General features: G+C 37.0%; 1 protein-coding gene across 1 annotated transcript; it reads left to right on the top strand.

Annotated features, from left to right (window-relative positions):
• Window positions 1–878: 878 nt before the first annotated feature.
• On the top strand, window positions 879–4,310 carry LOC110456373. The gene is made up of 5 exons (XM_021507069.1): window positions 879–978; window positions 1,173–1,392; window positions 1,655–1,848; window positions 2,129–2,197; window positions 2,643–4,310. The coding sequence occupies exons 1-5, from the start codon at window positions 886–888 to the stop codon at window positions 3,288–3,290; spliced, it is 1,224 nt and encodes a 407-aa protein (XP_021362744.1). The 5' UTR covers window positions 879–885; the 3' UTR covers window positions 3,291–4,310.
• Window positions 4,311–17,031: the final 12,721 nt, after the last annotated feature.

Below are 17,031 nucleotides of genomic sequence, written 5' to 3'. Positions count from 1 at the left end.
ACGTTGGTTCTGCTGCTCAGTACAGATCTACATATACTTTCCTTATAGTGTACACGAAATTCTTTAATATAAATATATACTTCGTGAATGATTTGTTATATATAAATTATTTTCATTTTAAAAGATTAGAAGCATATCGACGGAACCAAGACTTCCGACAGCCTGCATTGCTTAATAGCTTACCAGAACCTTTGGCGGTCGGATGGCCTTCTGCAGGTTTTCAGCAATTGCACATCCATCATAAAATTATCCTTCCAAAGTTAACCACTGAGCAGATTGAAGGTTACTTTTTGTTCAGAATGGCAGGTAAATGTCATGTAAATTATATATATATTTTAAGCGACAGGAAACATTCACGTTTCCCATCTGTTTTAACAGTAGTGTTTGGTGCCTACTAAGTGCCCAGCCCATTACATGGATTTTCCTAAGTTAGCCTAACGTAAAACTTTTGAACGAATGTAATGCTTTCCTTTCAGTTCAGAAGAAATATTCTTCATGTACTATTATTAAAGAACAACAGTAACATTTAGTATGAATGATATCAGTTTTTAATTTTGGAAGTGGACTTCTATTCTACGACTCAAATACATATTGTTTCATAATCCACGTAACAATACTGATGAAATGTCGGCCACATTTACTTGATAGATGCACAATATCAGTAACTAATCTGTTTTCGCCATCATGTTTGTAGATTTATGTTGAATGTTTATAACCCATAAAAATATCCATAAATGAGATATTGTACCTCTGAAATCAAGATTCAATCCCTACATATCTACATTTATACATGTTCCCCTAGTACTGGCTAATGACATAAGCTGCTTTTATTTAGATGACAGACAGTCCACGGGGGACATTAAAGCTCTACAAAAAGGAAAAGACATGTTTCTGGCATACCGGATTCAGGCTTGCTCCATGCTGATCCAAGAACATGTTTACATGACTGGCATAGTTGGGGCTGCCATGAAAAACAAGGTAACATTATAGAGTAGCTATGAATTATATTGATAAAGTACTCAAGTTGGACAATCATGCTATATTTTGGAGTGTAACTAAACTTGATGTTTGTTTTCTATGAAATGACAATAACAATTATTTTAATCTTGTCAACATGCATTGTATATATTACTAGCATTTAACATGTACCTTATGTTATACTACAATAACAGGTTTCTTACAACTTCAAGATGAAAATTGATAAACTGACAGGGGATCCTGTCAACACGCATTGTGAGTGTCCAGCAGGTAAAGGACCCCATGGTACTTGTAAACACCTTGCTGCAGTACTGCTGATGTTGCAGCATTTCATTAACACTGGTGAGATACAAGTGGAGAAGTCATGTACAGAAAGCCTGCAAACATTCCATAAACCAAAGTTTACCCACAAAGGTATTATTGCTCACAATATTTGTTTGATAATTCATTATATGAAGACATAATTATTCATCCGTTTATAGATAGTGATATTATTATTTCATAATAAAGGATATCAAGCTTTGACAAAATATAGATATAGTTTGAAAATATAATAAATATTCACTAAGATACTGAATTTTTATGCAGATTTACCTCACTTAAGCAAACCCTTTATCAATGTCAATCATTATTTCCATTGATTTAATTCTACATATATGTGGACTACTCATCACAGGTGCCCCTGTAGCTGCTGAGGAGTTGCCATCTAAAAGGAAAACCGGGGATGATTTTCTTGAGGACCCAAGACCTCAGAAGTATCGCAACACAGAAGGTTATAATGACTTTGTGAGAAACTGCATCATCAACCACTGTTCTGCAACATCTCAAGATGTTGCAATGCGATACCTTTATAGAAGAGCAAACATACAGGTGAAGTATTTTCCAGTTTGGAAATGTTTGAAGTTAACATCTAGTAATCACAACAAGATTTAAGTACATAACAATGTTCTCTAATGCTTTTCAATAAAGATTTATCAATAAATTTCATTATGAACTGGTTTGAAAAATTCAAAAATGTTAATTCAAATGTTAATGCTGCATTTTTATTACTACCAGGAACATTTCATTCAAAATAAAAAAGTCTTCAATTTCATATTTATAACCTTTTTTTATGTTATCTATATATCATTATTTGATATATCATCATCAGGTAGCTGCACTGGACCATGATTATACACCCCTTCCATTTACTGAATACTGGGTGGATTCAGCTGTTCAGGTAGCAACATTAACAATATAAGCTCATGGTTATCGTATGGAAGTAATGTATGTCTATATGCAAGCTATTGTTTGTTATTAATCTGTTTATTGTGGGATCATCTTTTCAACAGCATCATCAGGGTGCTTTTGACACAAAAATGCAGATTTTATGATTTATCAATGCATTATTTCACGAAATACTTTTCTTTGAAACCATGTATTATACATGTATTGACAGTCACCATGCTGTTAACCTTCATACAACAATATACGAAAAACATCATTGACTTGGTCTTCTAGTTCTAGTATAAATTAAGTGACCCTTTATATTGTCAGCCTGATGAAAATCATGATTTAAAAATAAAATATAATAATATCAACAAATGTATTTTGTAAAACATATATCAGCTTTGCAAACAACAGAATGATGTAAAATATTCACACACAAACATTTTCACTTCTAGGTCACAGAAACGCAGGTTTCCATTATTGAGGAGACCACAAGGAGCCAGTCATCCTCCAAAATCTGGTACAAGGAGAGGGCATGGCGACTGACAGCATCCAGATTTGGAGAGGTGTGTAAAATGACACACAGGAGAAATATTCAGAAACTCTGTTCTTCTTTACTTAATACAAACAAAACCTATTCAGAAGGGATGTCACATGGAAAAAACTATGAAGCTAAAGCTATGGCAGCTTTTGAGAAAAAAATGCAAATCAAAACAAAAAAAGCTGGATTTTTCATATATGTACAAAAACCATTCTTGGGTGCAACACCTGATGCTATCATTGACCACAACTATATTGTGGAAGTGAAATGTCCATACAATGGTCGCAATGAAAAAATCAAACCTGGGAAAAATTTTGGTTTCTTGATGTACAATGAACAGGGGAAAATTGTCTTGAAAAACAACAGTAATTACTTTTACCAAGTTCAAGGTCAGCTTTTTATTACAAAAAGACAATTTTGCTTTTTTGTTGTATACACTTTTTGTGACTTGTTTGTGCAGAAGATAGAACTTGAACATGATTATTGTTACAATTCAATGATTCCAAAATTAGAATTGTTCTATTCCAAATACTTCAGACCTTTCATTGCATCAACTCTTTGAACTTGGTATGTATATTGTAGCCATGTACACACACAGGATAAGTTGTGATAACATCATATCTGAGCTGTAGTATACAGAATCATGCATATTTGTCAACAATACAGTTTCTAAAATTTGAGATTGCAAAGCATACAAAAACAATACGTGATCCCAACTGCAACTTACTTTGAGGCAGTTCTTTTTTCAAAATTTTGAAGCCTTTACTTAAACCAATGATACGCTCAATATGTATACGCTTTGATGCTACTCTTCTGTCATGAACAACTTCCTCAGGATCTAGCTGTGATTTTCCTTTCAGCATTGTTGGTGTATTTACATATACATCATTAGTAGCAAAGAGGTCCTGAACCATTATCCCACGATCAGCCATTATACTGTCACCTTTATCAAACACACTTTCGTTTAGTAATGAAGAATTTTCAATAATTTGCCTGTCACTTGCAGACCCGCCATAAGCGTCAGATACAAAGCTTACAACACCTCTTGGTGTACAACCTATCATTGCTTTGAGCGTATTTTTATGCTTGTATGACGACCAAGTTGCACTCTGTGCATTAACATCTGATGGTTTTTGAATTGGTAATTCAGTGGCATCTAAAATTACTCTAGTGTTTGGAAATTTCCTATGAAAATCTGAAGGCATATATTCTTTAATAATTTCCTTTGAAGGCCAAATGTCTAACTCTTTAAGTTGAAAATATAAAAAATTGATCCAGGTAACAACTATTCTTGATACTGTGGATTCAGATACTTTGAAAAACAAGGACAATTCAACATCCTCTTTTGCTTGACGAAGTTTCATGAGGACCATAAACAACTGGTCTCTAGGATCTAACAAGGAACCTTGGTGACAGAGCTCATTGACACAGGGACCAAGACATTGATAAAATAGCATAAACTGAGCAAAATCAACAAAACCTGTATAATAGTTCATCATTTTAGCATTACTACGAAAAAAATCAACCGAAAATTTTCCAAGTGAATTGATTTCACATTGTGTACTCTGAGTATACGTAGATGTTGAACATGTAGAAAAAGTATCGGCCCTGGACATTTCGGATGATTCAATAACCACCTCGCTTTGAACATCATCTGGTGGTTAACTGTCTTGTTCAGGCTGTAGGGCAGATCTGTTTTCCCTCGTTTTCAGTCGCTTTTGTCTTGGACTCTCCTCCATACTAGTATCTTTAAATGGAAAAACTGATGGCACAGCATCTGCTTTTAGTCTGCTACGTTCACCTGCATATTGAGTTATAAAACATGTACAGTAATATTTTATATATTTCATATTATATTTGTAACAAGGCAAAGTATTGCAAGGCAATCCATAGTCCCCCACCAGTAATGATTTCTATATTTAACAAACAGTACAAAGCATATGTCACAGTGAGGTCACAGTGACCTTCTTCTTGCACTCTGCCATCCCAATATGTCCTTGTACACCAAATCTGGCTACTCTAGGTGAAATAATATAGAAGATATGCCCGGGACAAACATTTTCATAAGTAACGGTCAAAGGTCACGTCATAGGTCACAGTGACATTCTTCTTGCACTCTGCACTCCCCATCCCAAGATGTCCTTGTACACCAAATCTAATTACCACAGGTGAAATAGTATAGAAGATTTGCCCTGGACAAACTTCTTGGACGGAAGTAAGGACTGAAGGAGTGCAAACCTTTACACAGTTATTGATGAAATAGTTACTGCATCAATTGCTGTTTAAACTTGATTATAAATGACTTGCAACCTTTCAGCAGTTGCAATCTGGCATATTCCCACATTACTGTCTAGTGTAAATGTCCTCGACAAAAGTTATTGTTTGATGTACAGTACGAAAAAATATTTCCTTTGAATTCTCTAGTGACAGTCTTAGAAAAGTAATATGCCTTGTCATTCTGGTGAATTTGTTTGATTTTGGAATATATGTCATTGTCATAATAAAGTGATAATTGATATTTCTTTCTATTCATAATCTCCCATAAAAAGGGTTCCTTGGTGAATATAATTTTGTATTGGGGTGATCAAACCTTGTATTAACCTGAAGAAAATTAAATAATTGTATTATTGTGTCATAGGGAAGTATTGAATACTAAATTTAAAAAAATAAGAAGTGAAAATGAAAATTGTTTTTTCTTAAACTCAGCATTATGGTGTTTTTTTTACATTTCACACAACTTTCAAGTTATTTTATTATAATTTAAACTGTGTTCTTACTAACAAGAGTTAACATATTTAATGCACAAACCATACTTTCATACCGCATTATATCATTGTCTCCATTCAGAGGGTGCTGTCCATGCTTACTATTGTTGCACTAACCTGGGGAAAATAAACAAGAAAAACACACAAAGCAACACAAACTTTTATAGAGGGATTTAATACAGCTAAAGTGAATCTAAATTGGATGTTTTCACATCACTGTAAAATGACTTTCTTGAGTAACTAATGTTTCTTTGTTGGGAAGAGATTATTCTTGTGTGTTTCCTGGTTCTGCTTGAAAAAAATGAGGTGCTAGGCAATTTCTTTTTTTTATATATATATTTTTACTATGCTGTTAATAAAGAGCAGGAGTTTTGACTTGAACAGTGCTTTATATCACTAAATGCCAATAAAAACTTAAGGGTTGGCACAAAAATCTAGGGTTGGTAGGGGGAAACAGGAAACACACATTGTTTTTTAGAGGCCTTATATGTACATATTAACTAGCTAGTTCCCCCTTTTAACAGATATTTGACTAGTGCCGTTCTCGGTGAATAATGAAAATTAATTATTTTTATTAATAAATTATAAACTTACAGTACTTAAAATTAAATACTCAAACTGTACTGAAAGTCTTCAAAGTTAAGTCAAAGTTATAATTAGCCAGAAAAATCATTTTGAAAATATTTCAAGACTATATTCTTCTTGCAATAGTTGTAAGGAGGTCACCATAAATGTTAGTGTCCTAAATGTTTATACGGCCATTGTAGTAAGATATCTGTTGAAATGGTACATGTACATGTATCTTATAGTTGTATGATAGGAAAATGTACACTTTCATATCAGAAATATATATTTTTTTATTTATAATAACCCAGTCCTGACTTCACTAAGTAAATCCCCCTTTTTTGTCTTTAATCATGTTTAGTCAAGTATCTAAAATAAAGACACACATTTAAATACACAGATTGTATGTATATATATGAATCGATGTATATATTAGCCTTTCGTGAATTTAATTTCTGATAACAAGTAAATAATAGAATTTGTATTCAAATATGATTAATGATTTCAACCTTTAACATTTTCAAAGGAACTTTGCGTCATATATCGATACTTGACTAGGGGCATGTAAAAAAAAGTTCACTTAAATTAATGAAAAATAACAAGATCAATATTTAAAAAAAAAAAAAACACCAATAAAAAAATTGTGTACTGACCGTGATTACATGCGTACAATTATTTAACATAAATATAGGTCCGTGCTTATAACCAGTAACTTATTAACAACAGATAAGTATTCATTAGAATATTAGTTCGTACCTAATAGTGTGTTCTTGTAATCCGACGTTATGAAATGGCGATGACAAACAACATCCGATTTCCCTGGCTGCCACAGGCCTTTCGTCACGGTATCCACTCGCCTGATTGCAATTCGCCATATTTTCTGCAAAGCTATTTCCGTTGGAAATTTATGACCACCCGAATTCTTACACCCGGGGACACAGCAGTATTGTGGCATGGTGATAAATGACAGTGAGAAATGTATCTATAGTTAAATTGCGATCGCCATTTGTTTACCTGACGACACAGAAGAGTTCCGAAAGTTATACCCGCTAGTGCAGTGGCGCCCCCTGACTGCAAAAAAACCGTGTGCGAGACCCATTAGATTAGATCTAAGTCCGTGGTCAAAGGTTGACACACCCTTTTTAACTTTTGAAGTCAGAATTTGAGTGGCCCAAAATTACATTAAATATTTGAATTCATTAAAAAATTACCTGTATATGCATTCCTGAAAATGCTTAAAAAAGAATGATTTCATGTATTTTCATTGGATATTTTACAATTATTCATGAAGCTAACAAGGCTATTGTTACAAGTCAATCCAGATTACCTGAATGAGAACTTGAAGGTGTTTTGAATGGTGTACAGGTAAAATCTCACTTGCTTTGCATGCTTTTTCAAACTTCAGTCAGCCTTGTTGTCTTTGTGCTTAGTTATGATTTATTCAATGGAAATATATGGCATTATTCTGGAGATTTGACACATTTTCTTACATTGTTCTCGATAATAGTGAATACACGAGTACTCCAGGAATGCATGTATATAGGTAAGTTTTTTCATTAATTTCATTATTCATTGAAATGTTTAATGGCGTTGGTATAACGTCCGGAAACGAAAGTAGAAATACTGCCCTCTGTAGTGATAATGTTAACGCACTGTGTTTGACCAGACTCTTGAATAACAAGTGATCAAGCGTCTGGTTGAACGAGACTAAGTTCTGTTCTGATCTCCGCGTGTTTACAGCAGTAACAGATCGTAAGTACCTAATTATGTGAGACCGGCTTTGTGTTGGAAAGATAGAAGTGACTGAATAAGTCTTGCCTTGATCCACACATTGCCTGGAAGATATATTAAATAAACGATTGAGTGCTGTAGCGAGATACAGTTCGACAGAAAGCGTCATGGGCATAGGCTAACGTTATGCAGTGCTAGTCTTGACTAGGGTAGTCGCGACCAGGCTAGTCGTGACTAGGTAAAGTTGTTAGAGCTAGTCGTGGTTATTGGAGAGTGCCGTAGTAGTATATATTAGTATGTAAAAGGCTGTTGTGCTCCGCACGACTAGGGGGAGCCTGAAGTTGGTTCCTAGTTCCTAGTTCCTAGTTCCGTTTAAGTTAAACGGAACTAGGAACCAGACCCTAGTTCCGTTTAAGATAAACGGAACTAGGAACCAGACCCTAGTTCCGTTTAAGGTAAACGGAACTAGGAACCAGACCCTAGTTCCGTTTAAGGTAAACGTACCTGGGAACCAGACCCCAGTTCCGTTTAACATAAACGGAACTGGAAACCAGACCGGGGTCTGTATAGTAAACGTACTTTTTTTTTGGTAATTCTTTCCCTGTCTATTTCGCAAAACGGAAGGTCAAAGGCCCGTAGTTATATCTGAATCAAGGACAGGAATCAGTGTCATACTCAAGTTACGTTTTTCCTTAAACGGAACTGGGAACCAGACCCCAGTTCCGTATAGTAAACGTATATGTTTTTTGTAATTCTTTCCCTGTCTATCTTGCAAAACGAAAGTTCAAAGGTGATGGTTATAACTCAATCCAGTTCAGGAATCGAACCCACAACCTTTCACACGAAAATTAAGACCACCATAGGCTCTATAAAGTAACTGGTATTATACGGAACTGAGTGTCAGACTCCAGTTACGTTTTTCCTTAAACGGAACTGGGAACCAGACCCCAGTTCCGTATAGTAAACGTTTACGGTTTTTGTAATTCTTTCCCTGTCTACCTCGAAAAACGAAAGGTCAAAGGCGCGTAGTTATATCTGGATCAGGTTTATGAATCGAATCAACAACCTTTCACACGAAATTTAAGACCTCCATAGCCTCTATAAAGTAATTGGTCTTATACGGAACTGAGTGTCAGACTCCTGTTACGTTTTTCATTAAACGGAACTGGGAACCAGACCCTAGTTCCGTTTAACATAAACGGAACTGGGAACTAGACCGGGGTCCGTATAGTAAACGTTATTATTTTTTTTGGTAGTTCTTTCCCTGTTTACTTCGCAAAACGGAAGGTCAAAGGCGCGTAGTTATATCTGAATCAGGTACAGGAATCGAACCCACAACCTTTCACACGAAAATTAAGACCACAATAGCCTCTATAAAGTAATTGGTCTTATACGGAACTGAGTGTCAGACTCCAGTTACGTTTTTCCTTAAACGGAACTGGGAACCAGACCTCAGTTCCGTATATTAAACGAATACGTTTTTAGCTCACTTGCTGTTTTGCCAAGGCGCGGCGTCCATCGTCCGGCGTCCGGCAACTTTTCCTAAAAATCGTTATTTGTCATAAACGACTGAGCAGATTTTGACCAAATTTGGTCAGTAGCATCCTGAGGGAAAGGGGAACAAATTTAAGGGGAAACATAGCAAATTCTCTAAAATCTTCTTTTTCTGTATGAATGAAAGTATTTGTTCCATATTTAGTCTGAAGCATCCTTGGGTGAAGGGGAACCAATTTTGTTTAAACGGTTGGTGTGGCCCCCTAGGGGCCTGAGGGGCGGGGCCAAAAGTGGGCAATTTGACTATATTGAATTAAGCGACTTGTTCTCTGGAACTAAGAAATGGATATCAACCATATTTGACTGGAAGCATCCCTCTGTAGTGGAGATTCAAAATTGTTCGAATGGTTTGGTTGACCCCCAGGGGGCTGAGGGGCGGGGCCAAAAGTGGGCAATATGGCTATCTTGCTACAAAAAACTTCTTCTATAGAAGTATACACTGGATATCAACCATATTTGATTGGCAGCGTCCCTAGGTTGTGGGGATTCAAAATTGTACAAATAGTTGGGCTGACCCCCCAGGGGGCTGAGGGGCGGGGTCAAAAGGGGGCATATAGCTATATTGCTATAAACGATCTCTTCTGTAGAATTATGCCATGGATAATGATCATATTTGGTCAGAGGCATTCATGGGAGGCAGGGATTCAAAATTGTACAAATTGTGGGTCTGGCCCCACCCTTTGAGACATAGTCCCTGGGTCATAACTTTGAAACGGTTGAGATCCCCATCCCAAAACTATATAAACAAATGCTTGCCATAAAGAGACAAAAGCAGTCATGGTATTAGAATAGACTCTGGGGTCTGACCGAACCCCTAGGGACCTAGTTTCTAAGTCACAGCTTGGACACAGTTGAGAGCCCCATCTTATAACCATGCATATATACAATTGCTGAGTATAAAGAGATGAATGCACATATGCTTCCAGGATGGCCTTGGGATTTTCCCCACCCTTGGAGACTTAACCCCTGGGTCATTACTTCGAAATGGTTAAGATCACATCCCCAAAACTATACATACAATTGTTGGGCATAAGGAGACGAATGGAGTCATGATATTAGAATTGATCCTTGGGTCTGGCCACAACCCTAGCTTTCTAGTTTCTGAGTCACAGCTTGGAAACATTTGAGATACCCACCGCATAACCATACATTAAATTGCTGGGCATGAAAAATCTAATAAAGACATACTACAAGAATTGGCATTGGGGCCTGGCATTCTCCCTTGGATCTCATTTGGAGAATATTTTGCCATGATTGCTTAGATATCAAGGTGAGCGTTACAGGCCCTCTGGGCTTCTTGTTTTTAATTCTTTCCCTGTCTTCAAGGCGCATGGTTATATGTGAATCCAGTACAGGAATCGAACCCACAACCTTTCACACGAAAATAAGACTACCATAGCCTCTACAAAGAAATTTGTCTTATACGGAACTGAGATTCAAACTCCAGTTACGGTTTTTTTCATCAAAGGTGGAAAGACCTATTTCTTTTGTTCGGCTGTTTTTTCGGTACATGTTACTTATGCTATAATGTCGTGGCCACTACATCTTACGATTTGTGGCAGATACGATCATATTCATTCATGTATATTATATGTCATCATGGAAGGTGTTTTTGCATCATCGTCAGGTACGTCAAACATTTGATATGGTCGCCTTTACGTCATATGTCATGTCAAAATCTTTAAACGGACAGAAGTCAAAAACCGTTTATCATACAGCATTTGTATGTAGTAATATCATTTGATGATATTGTTCTGGGTTTTTTTATTTCTCATTACGTGGTATTAGAAAAAATGTTAAATTAAGATCCTTCCCGTCGGGTCAAAGGTCACCAAGTTTTTTGAACATTCCTTTTGCAGTCAACGGAGAATCACACCCCTATGACTTTTCCTGTAACGTTTACCGTTAGCATCCTACGGGATTTTGAACATTTTCTATGATCTTTTTAGAATCTCGACATGATGTTAAAACCAGTTTTTCTCCAAATGTTCCCGCTAAGAAACATTCATAACTTGAGCAAGTCTTATACCTGCGGTAATACCACGTAAATCACTACGCACCCATACACATGTATAGGTGGGGTTGTGATCATCAGCCAATTTTCAGCTGTGCAAACCGAACAGATAAAGATAAAAGGCGTTTGATTTGGTTGACCATGATGTTTTACTTAGAAAAATGGCTCTGTACGGAATCGAACAGAATTCATTGTCATGTTTTAAATCTTATCTTGACAACAGGACTCAAGTAGTATCTCTTGCTGGTCATATGTCAGAAGGCCGTACAATTACACATGGTGTACCTCAAGGATCAATTCTTGGTCCTCTTATGTTTTTAATTTTTATAAATGACTTGCTCCTACATGTTGTATCTGACACTAATGTGTATGCAGACGGCTCTACCTTATCTGCTGTTGATAAGTCGTTAGATAACATCAACAGTCTTTTACAATCTGATTTAGACAATGTAAGTGAATGGTGTATTGAAAATAAAATGATGATAAATGTCAAGAAAACAAAATGTATGTCCATTGCCTCAAAACAAAAGCAAATAGAACCTGTTTAAATTTAGAATTAATTATGTGCAACGAACCCCTTGAACAAGTTTGCAGTGGAAAACTGCTTGGTGTACATATTGATAATGGATTGACTTGGGGAAGTCATGTTACATCTGTTTTATCTAGAATAAGGCAAAGGTTAGGGTTATTGAGACGTATAAGCCCATATCTACCTACGGAAGGAAAGTTGATTTTTTTTAATTATTGCGTTTTCCCACATTTTATGTATTGCAGTACGGTATGGTCATGGTGTACCGCAAATTTAATGGGCAAGCTGCTCAAGACTCAGAAGTAAGCAGCTAGACTAATTTTAAATGTACCATTTGACACACCTTCTAGGCAAATGTTTGAACTTCTTAGATGGATGCCGATTGACAAATATTATAAATACAGAAGGTTGTGCATGCTTTATAAATGTCATCATCAGGTTGTACCTGAATATTTATCAAATAGCGTGTCTCTAGTGCGAGATGGTCACTGTAGGAAAACAAGATTTGCTATTGAAAATAATTTTAATGTACCAAAACATAGAACTGTTTTTTATTCCAGACACTTTTTTATTGACAGTATTAATGACTGGAATGTTTTACCCAGTGACTTAAAGAAAATAGACAATTTTACCACTTTCAAACGAAAACTTACTAAATACTGTATAGCAATGTCTTAGATTTTAACTTGTTTCTCCATGTAACCAAAACTTTCTAAATAGACTTCTTATCTAAATTATATTAATATTTTAGATTATGCTATATTAGCGTATATCTATGTCAATTTTTATTGTTTGCTATATTAGCATGTATGTATATTAGGCACATGCCATTTAATTGATAAAATACCTTTGCATGAAACTTTATGCATTCTGTGATACTCTTAACTAAGATAACTGTGATATAACCTTATATATGTCGATTGCATCAATATTTATGGAACTTTTAACTAGCACATGTATTTTACTAGCAAGATTACCATGTTTATTTATATATCGATTGCGTAAATATGTTATTTTATCTAACACATGTATTTTACTAACAAGAGGACCATGTGGAAGATTAGCCTTTGGCTAAACATGTCTTTTATCCTCAATAAATAAAGTTTATCATTATTATTATTATTTAAGATAAAATGCCAGTTCTGATTCACTTTCTTGATGTAAATAAAGTCATAGTTGAAGGACTTTATGATTTCTGCAAAGTACGGACTACCTTCGTCTACAACAACACCCATTGGCTACAACACCCACCCATTGGCTGTCTCTGACGTCATTTCGCTCTCTTGGAATCCCCCACTACTACATCAGCTACTGTAGACTTGCTCCAGTTCATTTCTGATACTTTGTATAACTGATAAACACTGTACATTTTGTAACGAAAAGTCACAGCTGGTTTTTTTTCAGAAATATGAATTACTGTTAGAAGTGAAAGACTATGAGGTCACACAAAAGTTTCTGATCAAACCAAAATCATACCATGGCAATTTCTATTTTATTTGGCATAGTGTACCTGTCAAACATCGGTGATTGAAACAAAATTTGAAATTCGACCCGTTGTTTCAGGATGAAACAGGAATTAAGACTATATACCGATATGATATAACAGAGACCTAAAGTAAATTTAGGTCTATGGATATAACTACCATCTGAGTTACATCAAAGTATTACAAAGTTCTCTTTTTTCCATTTTGTTTTTAAACTGATATCTTTATATATTTACATCGATATATCGTCAAATATATAGTATGAACGTTTCTATAACAATTACCAAACAGCTTTTCTCCCATTTTTTGCGGCCTGACGGAAGCGCGCAGAGGGTTAAGTTTTTAATGTGGGAGGAAACCGGAGTATTCGGAAAAAAAGCATGTGTTCGGGCAGGTGCCAGGGATCAAATCCGGCCATCTTTGTGAAGACAAGAGCGCTTTCTACGTTTCTACTTTCTCGTTATTATGATTTCATGCCTCGTTTAAAGGACTTAGAAAGGTACGTCCACTACTATTCTGAACCCATTCACGGATATTTGTACTAGTCGGTCAACCTCGGCAGCATTTTTAGTCGGAAAACGGTCAAGGGTGATGATATTGATACATACAGTAATTCGAGGGCAATAGTTCTCCTGGTCATCCCTGATACTGAGGAACAATAGTTTGGATTGTTACCTGACGGTCCTAGTTCTCTGGTCATTCCGGTCACGTTTCCAGGAGTACGGTCACGAACCGTGCCGCTTTTCTTTTGACTCTCTCAATTTTCTATGTTTAGTGTTCCTAATAGGGTTCCGTCCACACTGTTGAAGCATACTCAACTAATGGCCTACTACGGTCTGGTATGCAGCCGCCTTGATAATCTGTTTTCATCCTCTCATATTCCTTCTCAGTACTCCAATGGTCCTGTTGACTTTACTTGTGATGTTACTCACATGCCAGTCCCATCTTAGGTGTTGGTCGATGTTCACGCCAAGGTATTTGCTGCTGCTGACGATCTCTAGGGTGTGGCCATGCATGGTGTACGTGGTCTACAGCGGTTTCTTCCTCCTGTTTGTGATATGTATAACAGTACACATTTCTGGGTGAAAAGCCATCTGCCATTGCTGTTCCCTGTTCTGCAGTTTGTCCAGATCTTGTGTAAGTTTAACGAATCTTGGGTGTTTCTAATTTTCCTGAATAATAGGCAGTCGTCTGCGAACAATTTAGCCACGGTATCATTTATAAAGGTAAGCCATAAAAGTTGTCCAAGAACTGTCCCCTGTGGAACTTCAGAACGTACAGCCGCAGTAGATGATGTTTTGCCGTCTAATGTCACTTGCTGGGTCCGATGCGATAGGAAGTCTATAATCCACATCATTCTAGTTTCCGGAGGAGTCGCTGTCGCGGCATCTTGCCAAAAGCCTGCAGGAGTACATCCATCTACTCCCCCTCGGCCAACTCCTGCATATCAAGGATTAGTTGTGTCTCGCAGGACCAACGTGATCTGAAACAATGTTGCTCGTCGACCAGGACGTTATTATTGTCGTAGCGATCCATGATGTTGCTGTAGATAATGTGCTCGAGCAATTTACTTACAATCGACGTCAGTGACACTGAGCGGTTATTGGCAGGGGTGTGTCTGTCTCCCATCATATAAATATGTACAATTGAAGCTTTCCTTCAGTCCTCAGGTATTTCCCACTTCTCAGGGAGCACTGGAAAATCCTGGTAAGAATATGGGCTACATGAAGAGCGGAGTCCTTAAGGGTCCTAGCTGGTATGGAGTCGGGGACTGAGGCCTTATGTTGCTTCAGTCAGTCCAGTCAGCAGCTTATGCACTCCTCGCACATCTGTGGTGATGTCGGGCATTGTAGGGTGCTGGCTCCTTCCTTTGTCCGGAATTTCACTCTCAAGTCCTCCTCTATGTAAACCGATTCGAACTGGCTGTTTAAGATCTCAAACTTAGTTCCGGTGTCACTGTGTAGGAATTCGAAGCCGTCTTGGTGGTTTAATGGGGCAACTCCACTGCTGTCTGTCCTTTTACTTTTTAGATACGACCAGAACTACTTACGGCTGTCCGTGTATTGGTTGCTGATGACTTCATCTAGGTATATGTCATGTGCTTTCCTCGTTTCTTGCTGGGTGATGACCTTCAATTTCCTATATCTTTTCCAATCCTTCTCTGTCTTAGTGCTCTTAGCTTTCTTGTAGGCCCCTGCTTTCCTCCTACTCAGGCGATTTATGTCACTGTTTGCACACGGATTGGTGTATGTTGATGACGTGAGTTTTGATGGAACGTGTTTGTCGATAAGACTCAGTCATCTGTCTTTAAACGCGTTCCATATCACATCCACATCACTATCTGGTAGTTGGTCAAACTCCCTCTGAAAATCCTCAAATTCCCCATTGATACTCTCGGAAGATCTTTAAAGATGACACAGAATCATCTAGCTAAGTTTCCGTCCAGATCCCTAAGACTCACTAGACTTGTTTTTGTTGCTTTGGAAGTTCACCACTATGATACCTAGGCTTTGTTTATGTGTGAGTGGTTTATCGAGTTAATATCACTCACATTAATCAATTCATAAGTTATTGTACTAGGCTCGGTTATAACCGGCACAAGGATGTAAAGCCCCATCAATCAATTGGTTTGTCACATGGGATAAAATACACCGATCTCTTCATTGCACGCTGCATGGTACCACTGGTGACGTTTCACCTACAGGCTTTCTTGAACACACCGCATGGATATGAATTCTGACGTTGTGGTCCTGTATTGGTCTTGAGGCATCTAATGACAAGGAAAACAAGTTTGTACCTATTTCTGATACTGGGAGTTTCTTAGTATGCTTCAGCCAAACGTAAACCGACTCTTTGTTGGGGATTGTGTCTGTATGCTGTAATGACAGCGAGTAATCGTTCTCATCGTGTATGAAGTTATTCAGGACTTCCCGTCCTTCGTAATACACATATTTTTCTTGCCGTATTTTTGTGTCGTCATTTCCGTATTGCGTATCGGGCCAACAGTGTCTAACAGCTGAGCTGCCCTCACTGGAACCGGGGCTGACGGGGACCGTCGCTGACCAGGACCGTTGCACATTGTGGCGTTTTCATACACTTGTTTTAGCAAAAGTCTGCCATGATTTGTATCAATATGTGACTAATGTTTAGCATGGAAAAGTATCAGCATCAAATTATCAAGACGAAGTGATTATGATCATTGTTTTTAATGCAAAAAGTGTAGCAGAACTCATAATGCGGTGTAGGAATATAGCAGTTACCTCCCTTTGATCATTTAACAACGAAAATACACGGTCCTGAGCGGGGACATCCTCATCAGGAAATCAAATGTTAAACATATCCATTGTGAATCTTCTCATAAGTTAAGTCAGCAGAAATGAATCGGTCAAGCGATGTGTCATAATGATTTTTAAATAAAAATAAGTTACATGAACGACGAAATACTAAATATATACATCAAATAACATACCCGGTCCTATGCGGGGAAATCCTGATCAGGTAATCAAATGTTAGTTATATCCGTTATATCACATTAATAAATATAGCAATGAATACGGTCAAAAGAGAAGTCATAATGACTTTTGAATGCAAAAAGAGGCATAAAAAACCCAACGAATTCCTTTATATATACATCTTATAGCATACACGGTCCCGAGCGAGCG

This window comes from Mizuhopecten yessoensis, unplaced genomic scaffold, assembly GCF_002113885.1.
Source record: "Mizuhopecten yessoensis strain PY_sf001 unplaced genomic scaffold, ASM211388v2 scaffold8717, whole genome shotgun sequence".
Taxonomy (NCBI): Eukaryota; Metazoa; Mollusca; class Bivalvia; order Pectinida; family Pectinidae; genus Mizuhopecten; species Mizuhopecten yessoensis.
This window is presented reverse-complemented; position numbering and strand designations above follow the sequence as displayed.